Here is a 23547-nt window from a genome sequence, read left to right as displayed (position 1 = left end):
CCCGGCAAACATAACACAAAAACGGCGCAGAGCACTAACGTAACAATCAAACATAACACAAAAAACAGCTCAGGTTGACCTAATAATCCAACATAACATAAAAACAGCGCATAGCAGTGACCTAACAATCAAACATAACACAAAAACAGCGTATATCTCTAACGTAACAATCAAACATAGCACAAAACCTGCGCACAGCACTGACCTAAAAATCAAACATAACACAAAAAAACAGCGCAGGCTGGCCTAACAATCAAACAGAACACAACAAACAGCGCATAGCACCGATCTTACAATCAAACATAACACAAAAAAAACAGCGCATAGCACTGACCTAACATTTAATCATAACAGAACAACAGCGCATAGCACTGACCTAACAATCAACCATAGCACAAAAACAGCGCATAGCTCTAACGTAACAATCAAACATCATCAAACATAACACAAAAACGGCGCACAGCACTGACCTAATAATCCCGGCAAACATAACACAAAAACAGCGCATAACCCTAAGGTCACAATAAAACATAACACTAAAACGGCGCAGAGCACTAACGTAACAATCAAACATTGCACAAAAACAGCGCATGTCACTGACCTAACAATCAACCAAAGCTCACAAACAGCGCATAGCACTGACGTAACATTCAAACATATCTCAAAAACAGCGCATAGCACTGACTTAACAATCAAACATAACACAAAATCAGCGCATAGCTCTAAGGTCACAATCAAATATAACACAAAAACGGCGCAGAGCACTAACGTATGATTTAAACATAACACAAAAACAGTGCACAGCACTGACCTAACAAACAAAAATAACACTGCTCATTCTGGCACTGTAATTAACTCCCATAAACGTTTTGTGCGACTTGCTTTGTACCGTTACAATAGGCAATGTCACTATAACTTTTCTTGTATCGTTGCTTTAACTATAAACATTAACCATGAGCTACCTTTCCAAATGGTTGCTAGAAGTGCTAAAAGCCTTTCCGTATTGCAGCGATGCCTGACATGTCGTAGGAAACATTTCCGTGTGTATCAAATGTAGACGACCATTGCTTGTTTTAAAGAACCTGATAAAACTGCCTCCAGCGCCAAGAGCTTAAAGGCCACAACCTTCCAATTTAGGTGGCAGGAAGATATTATGTTGATTATTATTTAGACTGGAAATAATCGAATTCTGAGTTTTTTTAATATTATTATCTCGGTGCTGGATTTCTTGCATTTATGGCACTCTTGTAACCCGGCTTGACGGCTGAAGTGAGGTCTGAAAAAATCGTTGTAAATGATAAACATTTCAACCTAAACAAATGAAAACTGGTCGAAACAATGCTATATAATAGGCCTTTAATATGCCTAATTTTGAAGATCATACTTTAAATTGCAAGGATACAGGAGTCTTCACTAGTTGAAAATTGCAATACAAGGCCTTAAACTGAAACGCCAAACTCTAACCTCGAATGAAGTTCATATAACTTTACCTGATCTTTTGAAATAGTCATCGAAACGACATTTTAAATTGAAAGGGTAAGCGAGTGAACGTACTGGCATTTATTAGACGTCCATCTATCTATTGATCGCGGTAGAAATTGGATTTTACCCTTTTAAATTAGCTCTTACCCCGACTAGAGTTACTAGTGTGCCATTTTCGTCCTTTAAACGATAATAAATCATACAGGAATTGATGGATTGATCCACGATTTGCACAGAAGGTGTAAAATGCTTCAAATTTTTGATAAATAGGCTTTTTTTGGAGAACGGGAGGTAAATCAGGTTTTTCTTTAAAGGGAGACAAAATGTTACAAGAGTGCCACACTTTTCGTCTAGAGGAGAGGAGAGGAGAGGAGAGGAGAGGAGAGGAGAGGAGAGGAGAGGAGAGGAGAGGAGAGGAGAGGAGAGGAGAGGAGAGGAGAGGAGAGGAGAGGAGAGGAGAGGAGAGGAGAGGAGAGGAGAGGAGAGAGAGAGAGAGAGAGAGGAGAGGAGAGGAGAGGAGAGGAGAGGAGAGGAGAGGAGAGGAGAGGAGAGGAGAGGAGAGGAGAGGAGAGGAGAGGAGAGGAGAGGAGAGGAGAGAGGAGAGGAGAGGAGAGGAGAGGAGAGGAGAGGAGAGGAGAGAGAGAGAGAGGAGAGGAGAGGAGAGGAGAGGAGAGGAGAGGAGAGGAGAGGAGAGGAGAGGAGAGGAGAGGAGAGGAGAGGAGAGGAGAGGAGAGGAGAGGAGAGGAGAGGAGAGGAGAGGAGAGGAGAGGAGAGGAGAGGAGAGGAGAGGAGAGGAGAGAGAGAGAGAGAGGAGAGGAGAGGAGAGAGAGAGGAGAGGAGAGGAGAGGAGAGGAGAGGAGAGGAGAGGAGAGGAGAGGAGAGGAGAGGAGAGGAGAGGAGAGGAGAGGAGAGGAGAGGAGAGGAGAGGAGAGGAGAGGAGAGGAGAGGAGAGGAGAGGAGAGCGTGTATGATGGATATAAAGGATATAAACATCGAATTGTGGATAGCTGAGAAGATAAAAAAGGGACCTTACTTGACAAGCAAGAAGAGGAAGGTAGAAAAGAGGAGATTTTTTGTAAGGTTGTCTAACCTGGTCCACCTGCTCCATTTTCTGCTGCCTGGCCGCCATTTCCACGGCATGTTTTCAACACGATGTGCCCTACGAAGTTTGCGGCGTAAAATGTTTGCCTTCCAGCGTTACCACCATTACCTGTTTTCAAATCAAGTCCACGATCAGGTGCAAGAATTTATCATGAGACCTAAATCGATGTCATGTCATTCCGCAGTGAAACGACATCACAACGCCGGCATGTTACAGAAGTACTTTACCTGATCTTCCAGCGTCCCCGGCATCTCCACCATCTCCACCTTTGTCACCGGGTGTCCCCGAAATTTCTTTTGTACAACCATTCGTCGTTTTTCCGTTTTTACAGTCTGAGTCTGTCTTGTCGTCTTTCTATGTAAACAAAGTTACAGTAATTATACAGCTGTAATCTCGTTAAATAATTACTAACCTTCCAAAACCCTATTGTTCTCTGTCTGCGATATATCGACGATTGCACATGAACTACAATATCAGTGTGGAAGCGACTAAAATCGTCATTTGTAATGCAAGGAGGGTCAATAATTATAATAGATTATTACTTCGGCTCACATCATTATTGGGTATATTGCAGGCAGCTGGGGCCACCAGCCGAAGCTAGGTAATAAGCGAAGTAATTATGTGTGTACAGTCTTTTCTGCCCTATCCTTCGGCATCGCCAGAAAACACTCTACCTCGTCCTTGGAAATCGTGGATAAAAAGAAAGACCGACCTATAGCTTGACCATCAAATAATTTATTTTCTGTTGGTATACCGAGTATATAACGTCGGCCCCTTTGCTACCGTCAGCACCGTTTTGTCCTCTGTTTCCATCTCCACCACTTGTGTCAATTTTGACGTAACCCGTTAACACTTTTGCGTATACTTCAACTGTGAAGAGGGTCAAAAAATGCTTAACATTAGCAAAAAGTGTGTTATAATATATTGAAAACATGACGACAAAAAGAATCAATCAGGTCTAGACGAAACAAGTTATACATAGCCATCGAAAACTTTAGAGAAGGAACAGCCCGAAGGTCTCGGAAAGGAAGATGAAAACGGAAAATAAAAATCACGTAATTTGACGACGACGACGACGGTGACGCTGCCGATGTTAATGATATTGATATTGATAAGGAATTATCCCGAGTCTAGAAAAAAACGACATCATCATTTGAACCATGCGTTACTTATGAGTTTGAACAAGCAACTTACGTTTTTGAGTCTAATGCTTGCGTGCGCTTTGCGCATGCGCATTAGACTCTTTGTTATATGAAAAAAGCTGTTAGCAATCCCAAGGGAATGGTTCGGGATCGATAATCGTTCGCTGTAATGTAGAAAACAATGATCAGCTGCAAGAACGGACTCCGTACGGACACGCACGATTAGTTTCAATTAAAAACAGCCAATCAGCGACACGTGTTCCCACGCATAATTAAAAGTTCTTTCTCAAGTCACGATTATTCAACACTTGAACAGGACGAAATAATTTTCCAGTTAAGACATTTGTAAGCTTTTTTTGAAAATAAATCTTCGTTTTCAGTTCAGTTAAGCACTTGTGTTTTCGTCTTGCTTAAAAAGCAAGACGTCTTTGAGAAAAAATATTTCGACGGCGACTCGCGTTTATTTACACAATGCGACCAAATATTTATTTTGTTTTAAAAAATAGAAAACTTTACCTCGGTTTTTGTATTTAAGTCATTCGAATTTTGACCAATTTTTTCTTTACAGTGCAAACAAAAACCTTCAAAAATAAAAGATGTACATGGATAAATGTAAATCAAGTTACGCGACTAAATCAAAATGCGTTTGTTTGGCCGCTTTGCAGTATTACACTGTCCCGGCCTTTGCCATACACTGAAATCGAATTTCATGCTTTTACGACTCTCAGAGATCTTAAGTTCTTCTTACAGCTAGAAAAATCATAAAATGGTTACATTGATATGGAAGTGATGATTCGCGAAATTTGTACATCATGATAAACAGTCTTCGCTCCTGTGTATGGTAGCTCGATAATAATTGCCTAGTTTCCAGCGTTCAAAAGGTCATCATTATATTGACGTGAGCATTTACACCCGTTTTTAGGAAAATCTGTCACTAAGTGCTTACAGTACAATGGAGTAACAGTCACTATTTCAAGTGCTTTTATTGCAAAATCTGTTTCAAGAGTCATCATCAAAATGGTGAAAAATCTGAAAGAAAACGATGTGAAGTTCTTCAACCCTTGTTGTAATGAACATGCTTTTTGTAAATCGTCACGCAATCTTGTCCAAATGTTTAATCGTTTCTGCTTTTACGGACAATACGGAAGAAGTAACATCAACTCCTGTTCATACTTTAAATTTTGTGAAGCATATAACATTTACGACTGTTTTGTTTTCATCCATAATCATCCACGATGCCCCTAGCTTGCTATAAGCATTTTAAATTAAACTCCCGAACACAAACCTCTAACCAATTTTAACCGGCTTACGAAAACCGCGCAATGTGTATCACTATGCCATACGGCATTAGACTCATGTCACCCTTGGTGACCTATTTTTATGTTTAGGGTCAGAGTAACGCGTTCCTTAAAAACTTGTTAACTGTTTCGGTGTTTGTTAGGTACCATACCTATTGGCCCGTCTGCTCCATGCCTTCCATTGCCACCATCGGCGCCTGGTTGAAGTTTGTTGAACTTTTGCGATAAACTCGGAGCGCTGAGGTCCAACTGACTTCCTTTCATAAAAATAACTTTACGGGTGAACATTGTCAATTTCTTTATCCCACGCATTTTGATATCACCCTACAAGGAAAAGTTCAGTAGGAATAGGTTAGCCGATTCGGAAAGTTTTAATTTGATTTCAATTTGAACAGTAAAAGCCTTGGAACGATGGTTTATGATTCTTTCTTTCTTTCTTTTTCATTTTTTTCTTGTTAATTAAATTTTATAATTGTTTAGTTTTTTTGGTAATCACTTAGCACGGCTTTCTTAGAAATCAATTCTTTGTAATTAAATATATTAGTTGTTTAAATAAAATTGCCTGTCTACCTGTCTTTTTTATGTAGTTTCTGCGTATTTTAAATCACATTAAATATATTTTACTGCATCTTGATTTGCCTAAAGTAACTTTCCTTTTGGTTGACTGACTTATTGTTTATGTCAGATAGGGTAATTTACCTTTACATACACAGTGTCGGCCATGATTTCAATTTCCTTATTGTTGGGCTGTTCCTGAGTATCATTAAAGTTGATATTTTTCTTTGTTTTGAGATGGTCTTGTACAAAATCCATATGAACAGTCCGACCAAGAATCTGGTATCCGCGCTCTTTTTGAAAGAAATCACCATAAATGCTAAATTAACCAAGGTTCATCAACATATCTGTGTAATTGATTCGCGTGTTAAGCGAATTGATATGATAAAGATTACTGAATTAATGAAATAGTAAACACACGAAAAAAAAAGATCGATACTACTTTAACAAATACGTTTTCTAAACCATATCTAGAAGAAGTTGACAAACTAAAAACAGCTTGTCAGATCTGCTCTTGAACAGCAGTAAACGTGGTTTAAAAATGTTCATTCTCGATAAATTTCTTGATTTGTACTTTTATACGTCTCGTGCCTCATCAAAAGTAAGAAAAAAAAAAACAATAAAAAAATAAAGAATTCAAGTACAATTATGTTTTAACACCTCTGCTTTACAGAAGGTACATAACCCATTGAAAAAAAGCAACGTCCACTTTCTTATTCACTACCTGATCTCAATGGAATAACTGCTGGTGTTTCAAACCAGTTCATAGGAACATATGTAGGATCCCCTTTGTAAGATGCTGGAGCATAGGACCATATTCTACAACCATCTTTTGAGGATAAAAATAAGATAAAAAGAAATAAGTTAAATGGAAGGTGTGTAACTGATATAAAATAACGATTAAAAATAAATACATGAAAAGCCCGTGGTGTAAACGCGTACAGGAAACAAACGTACTTTAGCAATATTAACAACTGGAAAAGAAATTACAGTAATAGTAGCCTTAGGTTTGAAGTACTTGTTTCCAGAATCATCATTACAGAATCATCTGTCGAGACCATCGTCAGTCATAACAGGGTTAAACTACCAGATATTTGACGTTGTAATTTATTTTTAAATATTCAGAATCCATTCAGAAAATTACGAAATGTTTACTTGACTTGCTCCAAGTCGCACGTCAGATTCGAAGGAAATCACTGGTTACCAAAACGGAGGGCGTGCGCGGGCATGAAAAACAAAAATGGCGAAAGATCGTGGCGGAACGAGCGACTTGTCTCACCTGCAGCGCACCAATTCTGAAATGTGGCGTCACCGGTGGATTTTTCCACCGGTGACGCCATCAAGATTATGTCAATCATATTACTGCGCGCGAACTTACTGAGCGCGCGCTGCTCGCCGATTTGGCACGCTCTGCGTGCGAGACACGGTTGCATGTTTACCTATTTAGCAGACTTATTTCCTTCTCACATCGGCAGTTAAACCAGATTCGATTTCCTGCAAGTGACACAAGGCGCTCGTTCGGAGCCATTTCTCGACGCACAAACAAAAAAATTTCCCGCGGTCACTCGCACGCAATTTCAAAGCGAGCTTACTCAATTAACTCTATCGAAACGAAACGAGTGATTTGGATCAAGTCTACATGTTTACCTGCCTCGATGGCAAAAATGCCATGGTGTAGTAACCAAGCCTTGAAATATTATATTCACTGCCTAGCGCAGTGATATAGCACCATAAATCAGACCAAACAGTATGACTTATTATTTTTTTATCAGAGGGCACGGTAACGAATCCTGCAATCTGATTGGTTCTTAGCGCGGGCAAGATTCTCCTATATCTGCCCACGAGCCACGGTAACGCTTTCGTGAGTTTTTGTCTTGTGTTTACGAAAATTGAAACAGTTTTTTGTGCGCAAATTTAAGCTTTTATAGGCTAAAACTCGCTACTTCATGGAGTCAGACAGCCCTGAATGGCATAGTGAGAGCGAATTTTATTATCCCGATGAGGTAGACGAGAACGTGAACACTGAAAACATTGACAAATGCAAGCAAGTCAACGAAGCGACCGACAAACAGCAACAGTTCTTGGCTGAAGTGCATAATTTTATCGAAGAACAAAGGTCTGAATACACGAAGAAAAAGACTCTGTATGACATAAATGTTTGGAAACGATATCTAACTTCAGCTGGCGAAGAGCGAAACATTGAAGACATACCTGCAAAGGACCTCAACCTTCATATTTCCCGTTTCTTCGTAGAGATAAAGAAGAAAGATGGCGGCCAGTACGAGCCAACGTCACTAACTTCGTTTCATCGAAGTCTACCACGGTATTTGAACGACCACGGTTCAACCCTCAATATCCTGAAAGACAAGGAGTTCTCCTTGTCCCGAGATGCCCTTTCCTCAAGAAAAAGGCAGTTATTACGCGATTTCGGCAAGGGAAATCGCCCACAAACCGCTCGTCCTTTGACAGATGCAGAAGAAGACTTGATGTTTGAGCGAGGCGAATTTGGCGACCAAGATCCTGAAGTCCTGCAAAGAACCGTCTGGTGGCTCTTGTCACTCCACTTCGGGTTCCGAGCACGTGATGAGAGTCGAAAGCTGAAGTGGGGTGATGTGAAGCTCCAGATTAATGGTGAAACCGGCAATGAAGAACTGGTTTGGAAAGCGGAGAGAGGATCAAAATGCCGCAGTGGCGAAGGACCTGGCCGGCCATTCTCTCCAATAGCACAAGCAAGCAACAACACACGCTGCCCTGTTTTCTTTTACAAAGCCTTCAGAAGCCATCGTCCGACAGAGATGAACAATCCAGAGTCACCATTCTACCTGGCAATTAAACACAAACGAAAACCAAGCGATGCAGTATGGTATATAAATGCTCCGCTCGGAAAGAATTCTATCGGACAGTTTCTGAAGACGGCGGCAAAAAGAACGGGATTACAAGGGAACGTAACAAATCATGCAGTCCGAAAAACATCCATAGGCCGTCTACTGGATGCAGATGTCCCTCCTAATTACGTGGCACAACTAAGCGGCCATAAAAATCTGAAGAGTCTCGATTCGTACAAATCTGCTTCTCTCACCCACCAGCGGAAAATGTCACTCGTACTGAGCCGCTCAGAGCACATGGAACACAACGCAAGCACCACGACAAGCAACGCGCTTGCAGTAGCTACAGCATCTGCCAGTACAACCGAGCCCAATACTTCAGTTTATCCTCCAGAAACTCCAGGAGCAGCATCAGCGAAGGGTTTGTTCTCTGGCGCCACAATTGGCAAAATAGAAGGCTGTTCATTCACCTTCAATCTTGTTGATGAATTAAAGCAAGGCAAAAATCCGAAAAAACGCCGCATTATTATTGACTCTGATTCTGAATGAAAAACACTTTCACACACGCTGAAGTTTGACTTTTGTACCGACAAATTTTTGTATGTGGTTCAATTAACTTTTACATCTCGGTGCATCCATAGCTTTCCAGATGTATATTATAAATTTTCAATGACATTATATTCTGCGCAATTTCAAACGCGGTTGATGCCACACGGCATTTTGATTGACAGGTCGTTTTTTTGACAAGGAATCCATTAAAGTGCAACAACAAATCCATTTAAGTGCAAAAGCGTATTTCAAAACGGTTTTTATTAGATGAGAAAGTTGAAAACTATATTTAAATAAAAATATTTCCTCTTTGAAACTGTCAGTTTGTCGTAGTTTACTGCATTCGCGAAGCGCGATGTGTGTGCGGAAAAGGTCATCATGAAAGTGATATGAAATGGAGCAAAAAAAATAAATAAGTTATTTACCGGCTTAGGGTCGGTCCGTATAGTGAAAAACTGTGACCTCGGCCTTGAAAATGCATTTTCAAGACCTCGGTCACAGTTTTTCACTATACGGACCTCCCAGCCGGCAAATAACATATATTTCTTTTATTCACTTTTGAAATTATACTAAAAGCATATATGCTGAAGCTGTTAAACGTCCAAACCTCATTCACAATAATTTTACAAATAAGACAAAATTGAAACTTCAAAGAAATAAAAGGCTTTACCGGAGTTGACTTGCTTTGTCTAAACCCTAATTCAAAGATGGTAATAGCTTGAAAGTGTCGATATAATTCTGAGTACCTAAATGAGGGGGGGGGGGGGGGGGGGGGGGACTTTTTTTAGTCAAAGTTATTTTTTTTTCTAGCAAAATGTGTAATGGTAAAAATGTTTCTATTCATTCTCCAACTGCAACTGAAATTGGTTGCGGTAATCTTCCTCTGCGGTCACCCTTAAGGAGAGCAAACAGGTGCCTTTTCACCATATTTTGCATATGTTAACTGTATTCTTAAAATTATTAAATATATCTTGGTATCGGAGCAACCTATTTGTTTTTCGATACGTTTTTTTTTTTTTCAAGGAAATTCGACAACAGGCAAAGTTAACAATAAACATAAAGGAGGCTTTTACCGGTAACAAAACAAAAACCAATATCAATGAATTTTAAATTCCGAAAAAAGTCTTCTTTTAACGGCAGTTCGGAAAGGACAGGTAGAAACGGAATTGATCTGTGTTGCTCTATTACACTCTGTTTCAGTAATTAAACCATTTATTTGCGAACTGACGAAATCAATATGTTCACGCCGTACTGTGTTATTGTCCTCTGTCGATATGATACAATCTCCTTCCTAGTAAGTCTAGTTCCCACATTATTCACTATGATCAAAACGCATTCGTCAAGGGTCGGACTATTTTCGATGCAGTCCGTACTATCAATGATGTTATTGATTAATTCGTTTCCATCGACGGATCCATAGCCCTCCCCCACATTATTCACTATGATCAAAACGCATTCGTCAAGGGTCGGACTATTTTCGATGCAGTCCGTACTATCAATGATGTTATTGATTTCACAAAACTAAAAAGCTACAGAGGTATTCTGACTGCTATAGACTTTGAAAAAGCTTTTGATTCGCTTAATTGGGACTTTCTTTTAAAATCTTTAGAAACCTTTGGCTTCGGAAAATCTTTTATTGCCTGGATAAAAACATTTTATAATAACACATCAAGTTGTGTAATCAATAACGGTTTTGCCACTTCCTCCTTTCAACTCATGCGGGGTGTTCGCCAGGGAGACCCACTTTCCCCATTTCTTTTTATTATCGCTCTTGAGACCTTGGCAGTCAACATCCGCAATAATAAACAGATAAAGGGTATATCCGTCGATGGAAACGAATTAAAACTAACAATTTTTGCGGACGATATGACATCGTTTGTTCGTGACAGAGCCTCTTTCTTTGTTCTCATGAACACTGTCAAGCTTTTCGGCAGATACGCTGGTTTAAAAATGAACCACGAAAAAACTGAAATCCTTCCACTAGGTAATATGGTGCTACACCCCCAGGATTTCGGTGTGGAAGAGATTAAAGACGTTGTTAAGATTCTCGGTGTCTGTTTTACTAACGACCACCTATTGTTTGATAAAAGAAACTTCGAGTCAATTGAAAAAAGTGTCAAAGAATTTCTGCAAGGTTGGAGTTGGAGAGGCCTCACAATTATCGGCAGAATACAAGTAATCAAATCGTTCGTTATTCCAAAAATCCTATACCGCGCAGCCTTGGTTTCTTGTAAAAAAGATTTCATTAAAAAACTAAATTCGCTCATCTACTCGTTCGTATGGAAAGGTAAAGATAAAATAAAACGAACGGCGCTTATTAATCCAGTTGAGAAAGGAGGTCTAAACATGCCTGATATCGGGTCAATGATCTCTGCACAGAGAATAATATGTATAAAAAGATATTTAGATCCGTACACCGCAGGCTGGAAATTTTTTTTAGATACGTATCTTAAAAGGGTGGGAGGCAAATTCCTATTTCATTGCAATTTTGACTTTGAAAGGCTATCGGTAGTTACTCCGATCTTCTATAAGGAATGTCTAATCCTATGGTCCTCTATGAATAAAACAGATCCCTCTACACTGGAAGAAATTTCTAATGAAGTAATATGGAACAACAAGTACATCTGTATTGAAGGTAAATCTGTCTTCAGCGCCAAAATACGTGAACATGGTTTATATAAAGTTGGCGAGCTCTACGACTGTGCGGGGGAGCTTGTGTTTAAAAAAGAACCTTTGCGATCGGCTCTTTCACCCATAGACACTTTCTTACTGTTCAGTATATACAAGGCTCTTCCATTACATTGGCGAAATACTTTATACGCAAACAGAGGTCTTATACCTTTTCACACACATCCACTAAATCTCTCCACTTTTCATATCAAAATTAACAACGAAGAAAACGAAGTAGAAAAATTGCAATCAAAATCTTTGTATAGCAGCCTGATCTCTAAAATTGTACGTGCGCCCGCTGCCATAAAGAAATACGAAGATCTTTTTTAATACCGAGTCTTTTCAATTAAACTGGAAAGACATATTCCTTTTACCATTCCAAGTAACCTTGAGTACAAAACTACGCGAATTTCAGTACAAAATATTAAATAGGATTCTCTACACAAACAAGTCGCTTCATAAATTCAAAATAGTCGACTCCCCATTATGTTACCTATGTAAAGCGGACATAGAAACTATAGAACACTTCTTTTTCTATTGTCCACGAGTTAGGATGTTCTGGAATGAAGTTGTGAACTTGTTTAGAGACCAATTAAAAGTCTCTAAGGACTTCGAGATCACAGATGTTTTATTTGGAATAAGTAATAAAGAAACTCACAGTTCTTTGATGAACTATATCATTCTTGAAGGCAAATATCTCCTGTATCTTTTCAAATTAAATGACAAATTTTTATCACCAAGACTTTTATTAGAACGTATTAAGAATACTTACAAACTGGAACGTTTCATTGCGAGAGAGAACAATAATCTAAATTACCATTATACGAAGTGGGAGCCTCTGCTCCCTCTATTATCACCTTAGGTTTAATTAAATCCTTTTTAATTGTCACCCTTTCTTTTTCTTATTCTTATTGTAGTAAATTAACCAAAAATTACCTGTATCTGTACCCACTGTCGGAGGCAGTTTGTTTGTTTTTGTTTTTGTTTTTTTGTTTTTATTTGGTCCTTTCAATTTGTACTAAGTTTAAGTCACGTTGTGCAAGGCTTGTTTGATATTGTAATTCGTTTGTGTCTGTAGCATTGTCATTAGGTTCTTGTATGTATTATTGTCATTGTAATTTCTAAAAAAAAAATAAAATACAAAAAAAAAAAAAAAAGTCTAGTACACAGGCTATCTCCTTCTATAATTTGTTATGTTCCCTTCATTTCTAAACGATGTTATCTCGCAGGTTAATTTACAATCTAATAAATGATGGACAGAAAAAGAAAGCTTCGATCCGAATAAAAGAAAAAAATCCTACAAGATAAAGTAAATAAGAATGATAGGTATTTTCTTAATAAATAATAATTATATCAAACGAAGGTCAAATGTTGTAAAAAAAAGCTGGAATTTTGACAAAAATGTGGAAGAAAATGGTGTTTGTGAGTTTTTTGTTAAAATCGTTAGAGATTAAGCATTCTTCAGATGTGAAAAACCAGGAATACAAAACAAGAGATCATAAAAAATCAACTAACCCTGTCCGTATCCAAAATCCAAGACTGTAAGAAAGAGAACAATTGTTAGGACTTTGGAAGGATCCATTGATTTTCCTTAGACACTGTAGTGAAACAACAGTATCCTATAAGAAAGATCAATGATCGGAAGCAGCAATAACTGTGGACGCCTCCCGCAAATGAAATAGGTCTGTCGATGTATCTACGTAAGATTCACACAAGTAGAACAGCTTTGCGCGAAAAAAAAATATATGTCATATTTCTGACAGGTACAAGATGGTGGAGATATTTATAAAATGCTTTGCAGTTTCACCTTTTAACAAAACGAAATTTGTGACATGTTTTAGCTATTGTTTATATTACAGACACCTTGCATCTGATTGTTCTGAAATAAGTCATTTTTACTTGCTCAGGCTTTTAAAGATATACCGTAGATAAACTTTGCATCCTAAAATGAATTCAATGATCTACACAAAATCTCAACAATCGATGGCACAACATCAAGAAGTTCAGTGTAACTTTAACTTGAATAAACTGAATATTGCCAAAGAATCATGTTCACCAATATTTAACCTATAATCAAAATAAACAAAGATCGAGCGCTTTGCAGGTTAGAGAAGCGTGCCAAAATATGTTTTAAACATAATTGTTGTTTTTGCAACAGTCTAAAAAGCTCAAAATTGTTAAATTCTACTTGACTTCAAAACAGATAAAGACAGAGGAAGGCTCTTGAGATTAAGTTTTCACAACTGTATAGAAAACTTTACAAAACACTTTCAAAAATAGATTTATGAATGCTAATAAAACGAGATCTAGATTGCATGCCCGCGCAACTTGCCGCTGCCGGCTTTACCACTCGTTTATCGCGCTTGTTCGCTGTCGTGTTCGTCCCCAAGGATTTAAATGAAAAGAATGATTGCAGTCTAGAAAAAACCTTGTATTATGAATTTCTAGTGAACGAACCAAAACCCCTTTCATTCTGAATCTGATTTACCACACTCATTCATGCGTTACAAATTCACCTGCGATTACTCTAACTTCCGCGAAGAATCTCTCCGACCAATTTTTACTCTCCTTGAAGGCTACCATACAAGTAAAAATATGTAGCTTTAAAATAATATATGGTTTTCCAGTACATCTCAACTAAGAAGCCAAAACTATACAAAGGTATGTTTTCATTGCATTTATTTGCAAGCGATTATTTCTTGTGGACAGAAGGATGTATTCAATCAAAAACGTCGTAATTTCAACCGTTAATCAGTTAATGGGCATGGGAAAATAATATAGAGAGAACCAAAATCAACCACCAGTCAAACTATGTCTGTGTTGGAAATTAAATGGTAAGGGGAATGATATATCAATATATTTCAATACAAGTACCGTCGCCTCCTGGAAGAACACCATCAACCACCCGCCTACAGACGCAATTGTTATCACTGAGAAAAGAGAGAGGTCACAGCGACAATTTAAACAATTATCACATCAACACATCAACGAAATCTTAAAAATTATACGAGAGGCTCGAACGTTGCTAACCATGCTTGGCAAAATAATCACTCAATTGACTTTGATGGCGCTACCGTGATAGACAAAGGCAATTACCGCATTCGAAGAACACTAGAATCTTGGCACACTGCCAAAACTGTCGGCGCAGACAATAACTCCAAACCGTTACCTAGACAATATTCTATCTTATTGTAATTCTTAATTTGTCTGTTTTTGTCCTTTTTTAGCTTTTTACACTTCTATTGTATTTTATTTCTTAATTATTTTCACACCCTCCCTTGTATATATTTCCACCACGCGCTTTATCTTTTTTACATTCGTCAAAGGCTATAGAAAAATAGCCGAAAGCTCATATTTTTTAACTTTTTAAACCAGAGAACGCTATTTTACACTTTTAATATGTCTCATCCTGGTTGCAGTTCAATTTTTAACTTCTAATAGTGTCAGTAAGTAGATAATTAACTCTAAAGGTAATTTAGATTACTGCAATTAATTTGGGAATTTCCTTTTTTGATCGTTTTTCTGGAAAAAAAAAATCGCAATGGGTACACAAACATTAAATTTACGCCCTTTGGATTACGTCACTCTTGTTTTAAACGATATCGACTGAGCTAAGACGACAGACGGTAACAGAACGTGGGTTTTTGACAATTATGATGAATATTTGGGAAACGACAATGAATGAAATACCACACCTGAAAGTAGAGAATTTAAAAACAGTGTCTGTTGTTAAAATGCCACAGTAAACAATTCCCACCGGAGCCCTTACTCTCAATCACCCCAGTTATAGTTAAGTTATGGGAACGAGGCAACTCCGAAGATGAGAGAGAGCGAGAGCTCCAATACGGCAAGTACAGAGGTCATCGCTGCCGGGAGGTGGGTGGGTCGCCAATGCTTCAGTCCTCCAGCACTTCACGAAAAGACAGAATACACGTGTACTGAGAAGCTATATATATACGTGTACATAGTCAGCGGCATGGCTTGCAGTTGCCAAAGTAACTGGGCACGTGGAATGGGAAATTACGGTATTTGTTCGCGCGGGCCCCGGTGAGAATAGTAAACAATTCCCACCGGAGCCCTTACTCTCAATCACCCCGGTTATAGTTAAGTTATGGGAACGAGGCGACTCCTACGGTACCCGCTCACGTAAGCCCCAAGCTAAGAACAGCCAACCTCGTTCCGATGCTCTCTTTCTTTTTGCCTTCTTTGTTAAGTGTGTGATTTCTCGGTACATTTTCTTAAACTTGAAAGAAAACAAGAGTCTTCCTCCCAAAATTCAGAAAGCGTGTAAGCATTTACAATAACATAATAACGGCAAGACACTAGTAAAACATAGCAAAATATGTCACTAAAACGAAACTAAAGGAAACAGCAACAAAAGCAAGCAAATGGGCATTTCTAACTGAGTGCTGGGGCCCGCCATGCGGGGTTTTCCCCATACCAAACGCAATATCAGCTACCAAAAGATTAAAGCTCGAAAAATACCACAACCTCGAGATCAAAACCGAAGTGAGCTCCCCGGAGTCAACCAGGACCACGAAAATAGTATATAAACGGTGTCTCAAAGATAACAAAAACGACTTGGAAGTGGAAAAACCAACCACACGGCGAGCCCCGAAATACCCCGTCTAGGACAGAGTGCAAGGTTTTAGATAAACCCTTTCGGGACAAACCGACGCGGCGGTTAATCGCGCCTCCAGATACAACGATAAGAAGTGATCTTTTTGTATTTTTCCATTTCATTTTTCCTCTTTTTTAGTTCTCTTTTCTCGTAACTCATCTTGGGTTGAGAACTTGGGTCTTTTTGTTGATCTATTCATTTCTTTTCTCCTTTTTTTTCTTTTTTTACCTTCTCATTTCTTTTTCTTACTTCTTCTTTCTCTTATTTTTATCTCTTCATCTCTTTTCTTTTTTTTTTCCTTTTCCTCTTTTCTTTTTCTTACTTCTTCTTTCTCGTATCTTTTTTATCTTTTCATCTCTTTTCTCTTTCCTTTTCTTTTTCTTCTCTCCTTTTCTTTTTCTGACTTCTTCTTTTTCTCATTTTTTTTTTAACTTCTTCTTTTCCATCTCTTAATTTCCATTTTTTTTCCTTTTTTGTACTTTTTCCCATGTTTAAGCTTCTCCTCCTTCCTCCACTTCCTGTTTACGCTTTTTATATTGTCTGTTCCCTAAATAATGTAATTAAACAATAACACAAGAAAAGACAAACAATACTGACAGCTAACGAAGGGACAATAGGAAAGTAGAACAAAAGGTGAGATCGCAACGCAACCAAAAAGGTGTGACAAACTAGTTGAAGAGGTAAACAACAAGCAATGAAATATAAAATACGAGAAACTACGCCAGAAATAAACTAAATACTGAAATACCATGCAAAATTACCGATAAAAAAAAAATAAAATAAAAAAATGTAGAACAAATACCAAAGAAAACACTAAGGGGGGATGAATGAAAACACGTGGCGTGAGACAACGCGACGAAAACTAAAGGCCATGAAACGAAATATAGGGACAAAAAACCGAGTAATGAATAAAACCTTAAAAACAAACAAACAGACAATAAAACCAGATAGGATAAGTAGAACCCAACTAAAAATACAGAAAACAGGTAAAGGGAAGAAACGAAAAAGCGAGGAAAGGGCCGCGAATGAGACAAATACACCATAACTCGGGACGCGAAGGTAGCTTCACAAACACCGCAAACAACACAATGCAAAATAAGTCAAATAGGCTAAAACCGTATAACAAACTAAACCTGGTTGAGGAACGGGAGACTAACATGCGAGCGAAGACCCAGATAACAGACCTCGGACTCTTCCCTGTAGGAATTGCTAGAGCGCTAGCGGGTGGTGTATTTGCAGTTGGCACGCTTGAAATAGAGAAGCAGCGGCGAAGTGAGGATAAACATATTGAACGTATAAACGAGTCAGACGAGTAGTAGCCAAAACTCCAGGATAAGAGCACCAGGGCTTGTGTAATGGGCAGACGGAGGGCGCAGCGATGACGCTAGAGTAAACGAGGATTCGATGCAAAAGTACGCCAGCACTTCACGAAAAGACAGAATACACGTGTACTGAGAAGCTATATATATACGCGTACATAGTCAGCGGCATGGCTTGCAGTTGCCAAAGTAACTGGGCACGTGGAATGGGAAATTAGGGTATTTGTTCGCGCGGGCCCCGGTGAGAATAGTAACATTAATGATCACTGCCTAATGGGCGCGAAGAAGCAACGACTTCTTGATTGGAATGTAAACGCGCGAGCAGGGTACCAAGGATAACTTATCGAAGCGAGAAAGTTTGGTTATGATTTCAGCATACTTCCTCCCTTGAAGACTCTAGTGGAGGGGCAGGGGGGTCCATTGGAATCCCGACGGAGGAAAGAGACCAGCCCAAAAATAACCCGGCAGGTTTCTATTTTTTTCCGTTCTGGCAACTTTTTTTAGCAGTTTTTAGACAAAAGATTTCCGAAGATTCTCCAATTGTTGTTCGAAAGCCATACGAATGTTTCAAATTTTTCGAACTTTTCCAAAGATAAACGAAGGAAATTTCGATAGTGCTTGAAGTGACTTAAAAGATGGAATATCTTGACAAACCAATTAAACGAAATGACCGCAATCCGAAGGGTCCACTTCAGACAGAGCTGTGCAAATGATATTTTCTTTTAATTATATATTTTTAATTAAATTATCATTTTTTTTTCTTTGATCCTATTTTAAAATTTCATTTAATTTGTATATCGTAATCCGCTTATAAGACCTGGACTTAAACAACTTCATAAGATGTTTTGAGTGAGCTTGATATCGGAGGGGGTTATATCCGGGAGGGCTAATAAGCGGATTAAAAAAAACACACACACGTTTCAAAACGAACCAGGGGAGTGTTGACCGTAAAACGTTTTAAAAACGCATAATAAAGCGACATTCATCCCTGCTCAGTACTGTTATCCGGTATAAGGGGCTTATATCGGGGGGGGGGGGGGATAATATTTTTATTTATTGTTTTACACACTCCGCATTTTCGGAACAGCCGGTTGCTCGTAGCAGAAAAAAATCGAAAATGTAGTCGAATATGTATCACACCTGTGTGAAGACTCAGCATAAGGCAAAATGTCTTATGCCGCGTCTTTACACTGGTCGTGTGTACATTAAACGTCGTGCAACAAAATAATGTGCTAAGTTGATTACATTCTATATGGTATCGTTGCCTTTGAAAAAGACGAGCTTCTTGGCCATAGACGAACATGGATGTAACCACTAACTCTCTGAAGTTTATTATCGAAAAGTGTCAAATATATATCGCTAAATTCATATATGGCAACAAGATGGTTATTACCTTGTGGCAAGTTAGACAACAGATGTTTGCTGAGACAGTTTGTGTACAAGTGCTTTTCATCTCGAACATCTGAACGAATGAACAATTATTCAGAAAAAAATAAAATTTCGACTTAAACAGCAATCTGACCACAGGTAACCAAAGCGTACTATGAGAGTTTGTATGGATGTACTAAGAAGGCTTGTATGGATTTAAAATAAAGATGAGAAAAAATATATCTTTTTACCGGTGAAAAGTTATAATGAAACTTTAAACCTTACCTGATGTCACGTTTTTGTATTTCTAGTGCTTTAGAAAGTCATACGCGCGATTTTCGTCTTAACCGTCTGTTGCGTACTAAAAGAAAGACAAGGTAGGAAAGCAAATTCGAAAGGCGAACGCAGGCCTCTTCGAAAAACTCGCTAAAAGTACCTCAAAACCGGACCTAACTCGATCTTTTCCCTTCACGATCCAAGAGCGATAATTATTCCATCTTTCTATGTAATTGAATTGCATTCAAGTTGAAGTTTGGAGCCAAGAACTTCATTTGAATTCACAACTTCGGCACAAATCGGGCGCCATTACGGCCGTGAAATTCAAATGCGAGCACCTAGCTAACGGTCGAGCCTAGGGCGAGTACAAAATCCACCCCATCTGGGGGAGACAGAGGAGACCTCTTGTAAGCACCATCTCATGCTCACTACAACCACTATAAGTTAATTTTTGTAACGGCGGGTAAACCCAAACGTCGGCAACCCATTCAATCAACATTCAAATCTGTGCACCGTTCCGAACGTTACAAAAATTAACTTATAGTGGCTGTAGTGAGTATGAGATGGTGCTTACAAGAGATCTCCTCTGTCTCCCCCGGATGGGGTGGATTTTGTACTCGCCCTAGGCCCGACCGTTAGCTAGGTGCTCGCATTTGAATTTCACGGCCGTAATGGCGCCCGATTTGTTCCGAAGTTGTGAATTCAAATGAAGTTCTTGGCTCCAAACTTCAACTTGAATGCAATTCAATTACATAGAAAGATGGAATAATTATCGCTCTTGGATCGTGAAGGGAAAAGATCGAGTTAGGTCTGGTTTTGAGGTACTTTTAGCGAGTTTTTCGAAGAGGCCTGCGTTCGCCTTTCGAATTTGCTTTCCTACCTTGTCTTTCTTTTAGTACGCAACAGACGGTTAAGACGAAAATCGCGCGTATGACTTTCTAAAGCACTAGAAATACAAAAACGTGACACCAGGTAAGGTTTAAAGTTTCATTATAACTTTTCGCCGGTAAAAAGGGATATTTTTCTCAACTTTATTTCAAATCCATACAAGCCTTCTTAGTACATCCATACAAACTCTCTTAGTACGCTTTGGTTACCTGTGATCTGACGAGAAAAGAGAAGCGATAAAAGAACTGACGAAATTTGTTAGACTCAAGCTTGCGTTGGTCTTTTTGCCATCACTTAATGCAGGTTTGTAGTTTAATTAGAAAATGATGTTATTTTCGATATTTTTTTTTCTGGTTTAAAGATTTCTTTATTTGCGACAAAAGCGTAACACTGATATCATTTTTTTTTTAATGTTAATGTTTTTAAAACGCATCGAAGTTAATGAATGAATAAAAACAATTGGCAGATAATAACTGTCTAGATTCAATGACAATAGGGGGAAAGGGAGGGAAAAATTAGCCTACCTTGTCCGAATGCCAAACCCAACATTTGAACAAAAAGAAAGATTGATATAAATTTGGAAGGATTCATTGCCAATAGATCTTCTGAAACTCTATATGTAAACGCAGATCTCTGTCAACAAAACTCGAACGATCTTGAGCAGCTATTACTGCAAGTAAGGCAGTAGTTAAAGTATTTCCATGAGAGCAGAGTTACGTCATAAAAGACGCCAGGCATTTTTTGGATAGAAATAGTATATGGATCGTTTTTAAAAGAGTTAAACGGCATAAAATGATATTAACCACCTTTGATTTTCATTATTAAGTTATTACGGAAAAGTGTTTATACCGCTAAATTCATGTTTAGGCAACATAATGGTTTTAAAATTAAGGCAAGTAAGACCTCCGATATATTTCGAGAGAGTGTGTGCATGTGTTTCTTTGTGTTTCTTCTCAATAACCGTGAAATTATTTGTTTAAGTTGAGAGCTATTTTATGTCCAACATAAGATCATAACAGGTCATCGAGAACAGTGACATTAAGGTACCTGTAAACTCTCTCGTTTTAAGCCACTTTTAAAAATGCTACAGCGATCTAACTTTCTTTTCTTGAGTTATAATGCAGGGTTCTATTCCATTTGATTAGTTTAAACTAAGAATACACATTTTTTAATCCACGGAACGACCATTTATTCAATTGTGGAAATTGGACGACAGTATTATTTTTTCATTCAAAATAGTTAATAAGCAGAAAAAAAATGAACAGAAAAGAAAGACAGAAAAACTTTTACAGGAATCTGTCTTTCAGTCTATCCAATGGTAAAAAATTGAAAAAAATAATGGAAACTTGATATTATATTTAACCAAAACGTTTTTTTTAACGGCCAGAATGAACATAAGACGACGGCACATCAATTATGCTAACTAGAAACATATCAAGTCTCAACAACACCTTCTAATAGAATTGATAAAATTCACTAGACGTAAGTTGTCACTTGTCTTTTTGCTTTCTCATGTTACATGTTAAGGAAATTATGTCGTTCTCCCTATTTTTTTTCTGGATGAAAGATTCCACACGTTCTAGAAGTTTAAGAATGAATAAAAACTTAAAAAAGCGAGACAATTGACAGAAGATAAACACTGTCTAAATGCCTCCGACAAAAGGAAAACGAAAAAGAAGAAACAAGCCTACCTTGCCCGAGTGCCAAATCCAGCGTTTGAACAAAAAGAACGACTGATAGAACCTTGACATTCATTTCCAATGGATCTTCTGAAACTCTTTTTGTAAAGGAAGTTCTCTTTCAACAAAACTCAAACGATCTGCACGCCGAGCAGTTATCACTACAGATAATATAAACGTATTCTTCTATTTAAGGTATTTCAAGAGGGCAGAATTACGTCATAAAGAATGCCTAGCATTTTTTGAACAGAAAAATAATACTGTTGTTTTTAATAAAGTTAACTAATGAAAGATAAAATTAATCGTCATTTATTAATCCTCATTTTACATGTTAAGTTAGTATCGAAAAGTGTAAAATTTCGCTAAATTCAAATGAAGAAAACGGGATGGTCATAACCTTGTTGCAAGTTTTGTGCACCGGTGCCTTTTTGTTTCTTATCAAGCACCCGACAGTTATTTGCTCAAGGTGACAGCCGTTTCATTTCTATAACATAAGATTATAGCAGGTCCTCGAATATCTGATAACTATTTCGTTTGAAATCCACCTTAATGCGACAGCGATATAATTTTCTGTTCTTTTATTATAATGTAGGATTCAATTCCATTTGATTTGTTTAAAACTTAGAAGCCACATTAACGGAACGACCATTATTCAGTTGTTGAAATTGAACGATAGTGTCATATTTTTTTACAAAATAGTTAATAAACATAAAAAAGGCTAAGAGAAAGACAGAAAGAATTTCAAAAGAATCTTCTTTTCAGCCAATTCAATTGTAAACATGGCAAGAATATCGAAAACTTGATATTTGTTTAGCCGTTGCGGTTTTTTTAACCGCCAGAATGGACATAAGACGACGCGCGGTATAGAGAGCAGAATTACGTCACGAAAAATGTCTAACATTTTGTGAGCAGAAATAGAGTATGGTTTGTTTTGACGGAGTTAACTTATGGTGGACAAAATTAATGATAATTGCCAATCCTAATTTTATCGAAAAGTATTAAAATCGCCAATTTCATAATTATATAGGCACTAGAATGGCTATTACCTTGTGGGAAAAGACAACCCATATATTTTGAGACAGTTTGTGCACGGGTGCCTCTGTGTTCCTTCTCGTCACCTGACAACTATTTTCTCAAGGTGACAGTTCTTTTCTTCCGTTTGTAAGCCACCTAAAGCAATCTAAGCAATATTGGTTTCTGTTTTTAAATTAAAATGCGAGGTTCCATTAATTCTGATTAGTTTGAAACTTCGAAGCCACATTTTTAAACGGAACGACCATTATTCAGTAATAGAAATCGATATGACAGTATTAGTAACAAAATAGTCATATAAAGACCCGCAAAACCCACAAAGGACTTCAATTGTTCTTGATCACTGCTCACACCATCTCAGCGTGGAAAATAAAGAAAGGTACGTCCCCCGTTTTGTATAAAGCAAACATAGCTCTACTATTATTTTAACTACGTGTAAATTTAATTTTAATTTGTGGTTACGAACTATCTTCACTCTCGAAAATGAAAAATAATTCATAGTGATCGTGGGTCAGGTTAAAAAATTCGCAAAGCCGCTCCGGATAGGAAAAAACCGGACCGGCGGAACGCGCGTCAACAGCCAATCAAATTCAAGGATTCCGGATTCCGGACCGGAAAGATGCTTCAGAAAAAATATGTTTATTCTTCCTCGCGGAATGCATAATTATTAACTTGCTTAGATTTCGTGACGATTTCCTAATCAGCCGTTAAGTGATTAACTCATTTTAAAATAAAGTATCA

The 23547-nt window shown here is 38.0% G+C and overlaps 1 protein-coding gene across 2 annotated transcripts in view; it reads right to left on the bottom strand.

Annotated features, from left to right (window-relative positions):
* The window catches only part of LOC144642898 (uncharacterized), a 47224-nt gene extending 25338 nt beyond the window's left edge, over window positions 1-21886 (bottom strand). The window contains exons 1-7 of one of the 2 annotated variants that reach the window (XM_078502000.1): window positions 21787-21886; window positions 6304-6408; window positions 5724-5872; window positions 5177-5348; window positions 3339-3454; window positions 2812-2938; window positions 2573-2692 (exon numbers count right to left, since the gene is read on the bottom strand). In XM_078502000.1, the coding sequence (XP_078358126.1) occupies window positions 2573-2692; window positions 2812-2938; window positions 3339-3454; window positions 5177-5348; window positions 5724-5872; window positions 6304-6408; window positions 21787-21850 (853 nt within the window). In that variant the 5' untranslated portion in view covers window positions 21851-21886. Of the gene's footprint in view, window positions 1-2572; window positions 2693-2811; window positions 2939-3338; window positions 3455-5176; window positions 5349-5723; window positions 5873-6303; window positions 6409-21786 lie in introns of those variants that run through there. The other variant, XM_078502002.1, reaches the window with a different exon arrangement.
* Between the last annotated feature and the right edge of the window lie 1661 nt (window positions 21887-23547).

Source organism: Oculina patagonica, chromosome 2, assembly GCF_052425735.1.
Source record: "Oculina patagonica isolate OP01 chromosome 2, crgOcupat, whole genome shotgun sequence".
NCBI lineage: Eukaryota > Metazoa > Cnidaria > Anthozoa > Scleractinia > Oculinidae > Oculina > Oculina patagonica.
Note: the sequence above shows the minus strand (reverse complement) of the source record. Positions and strands in the feature narration are given on the sequence as shown.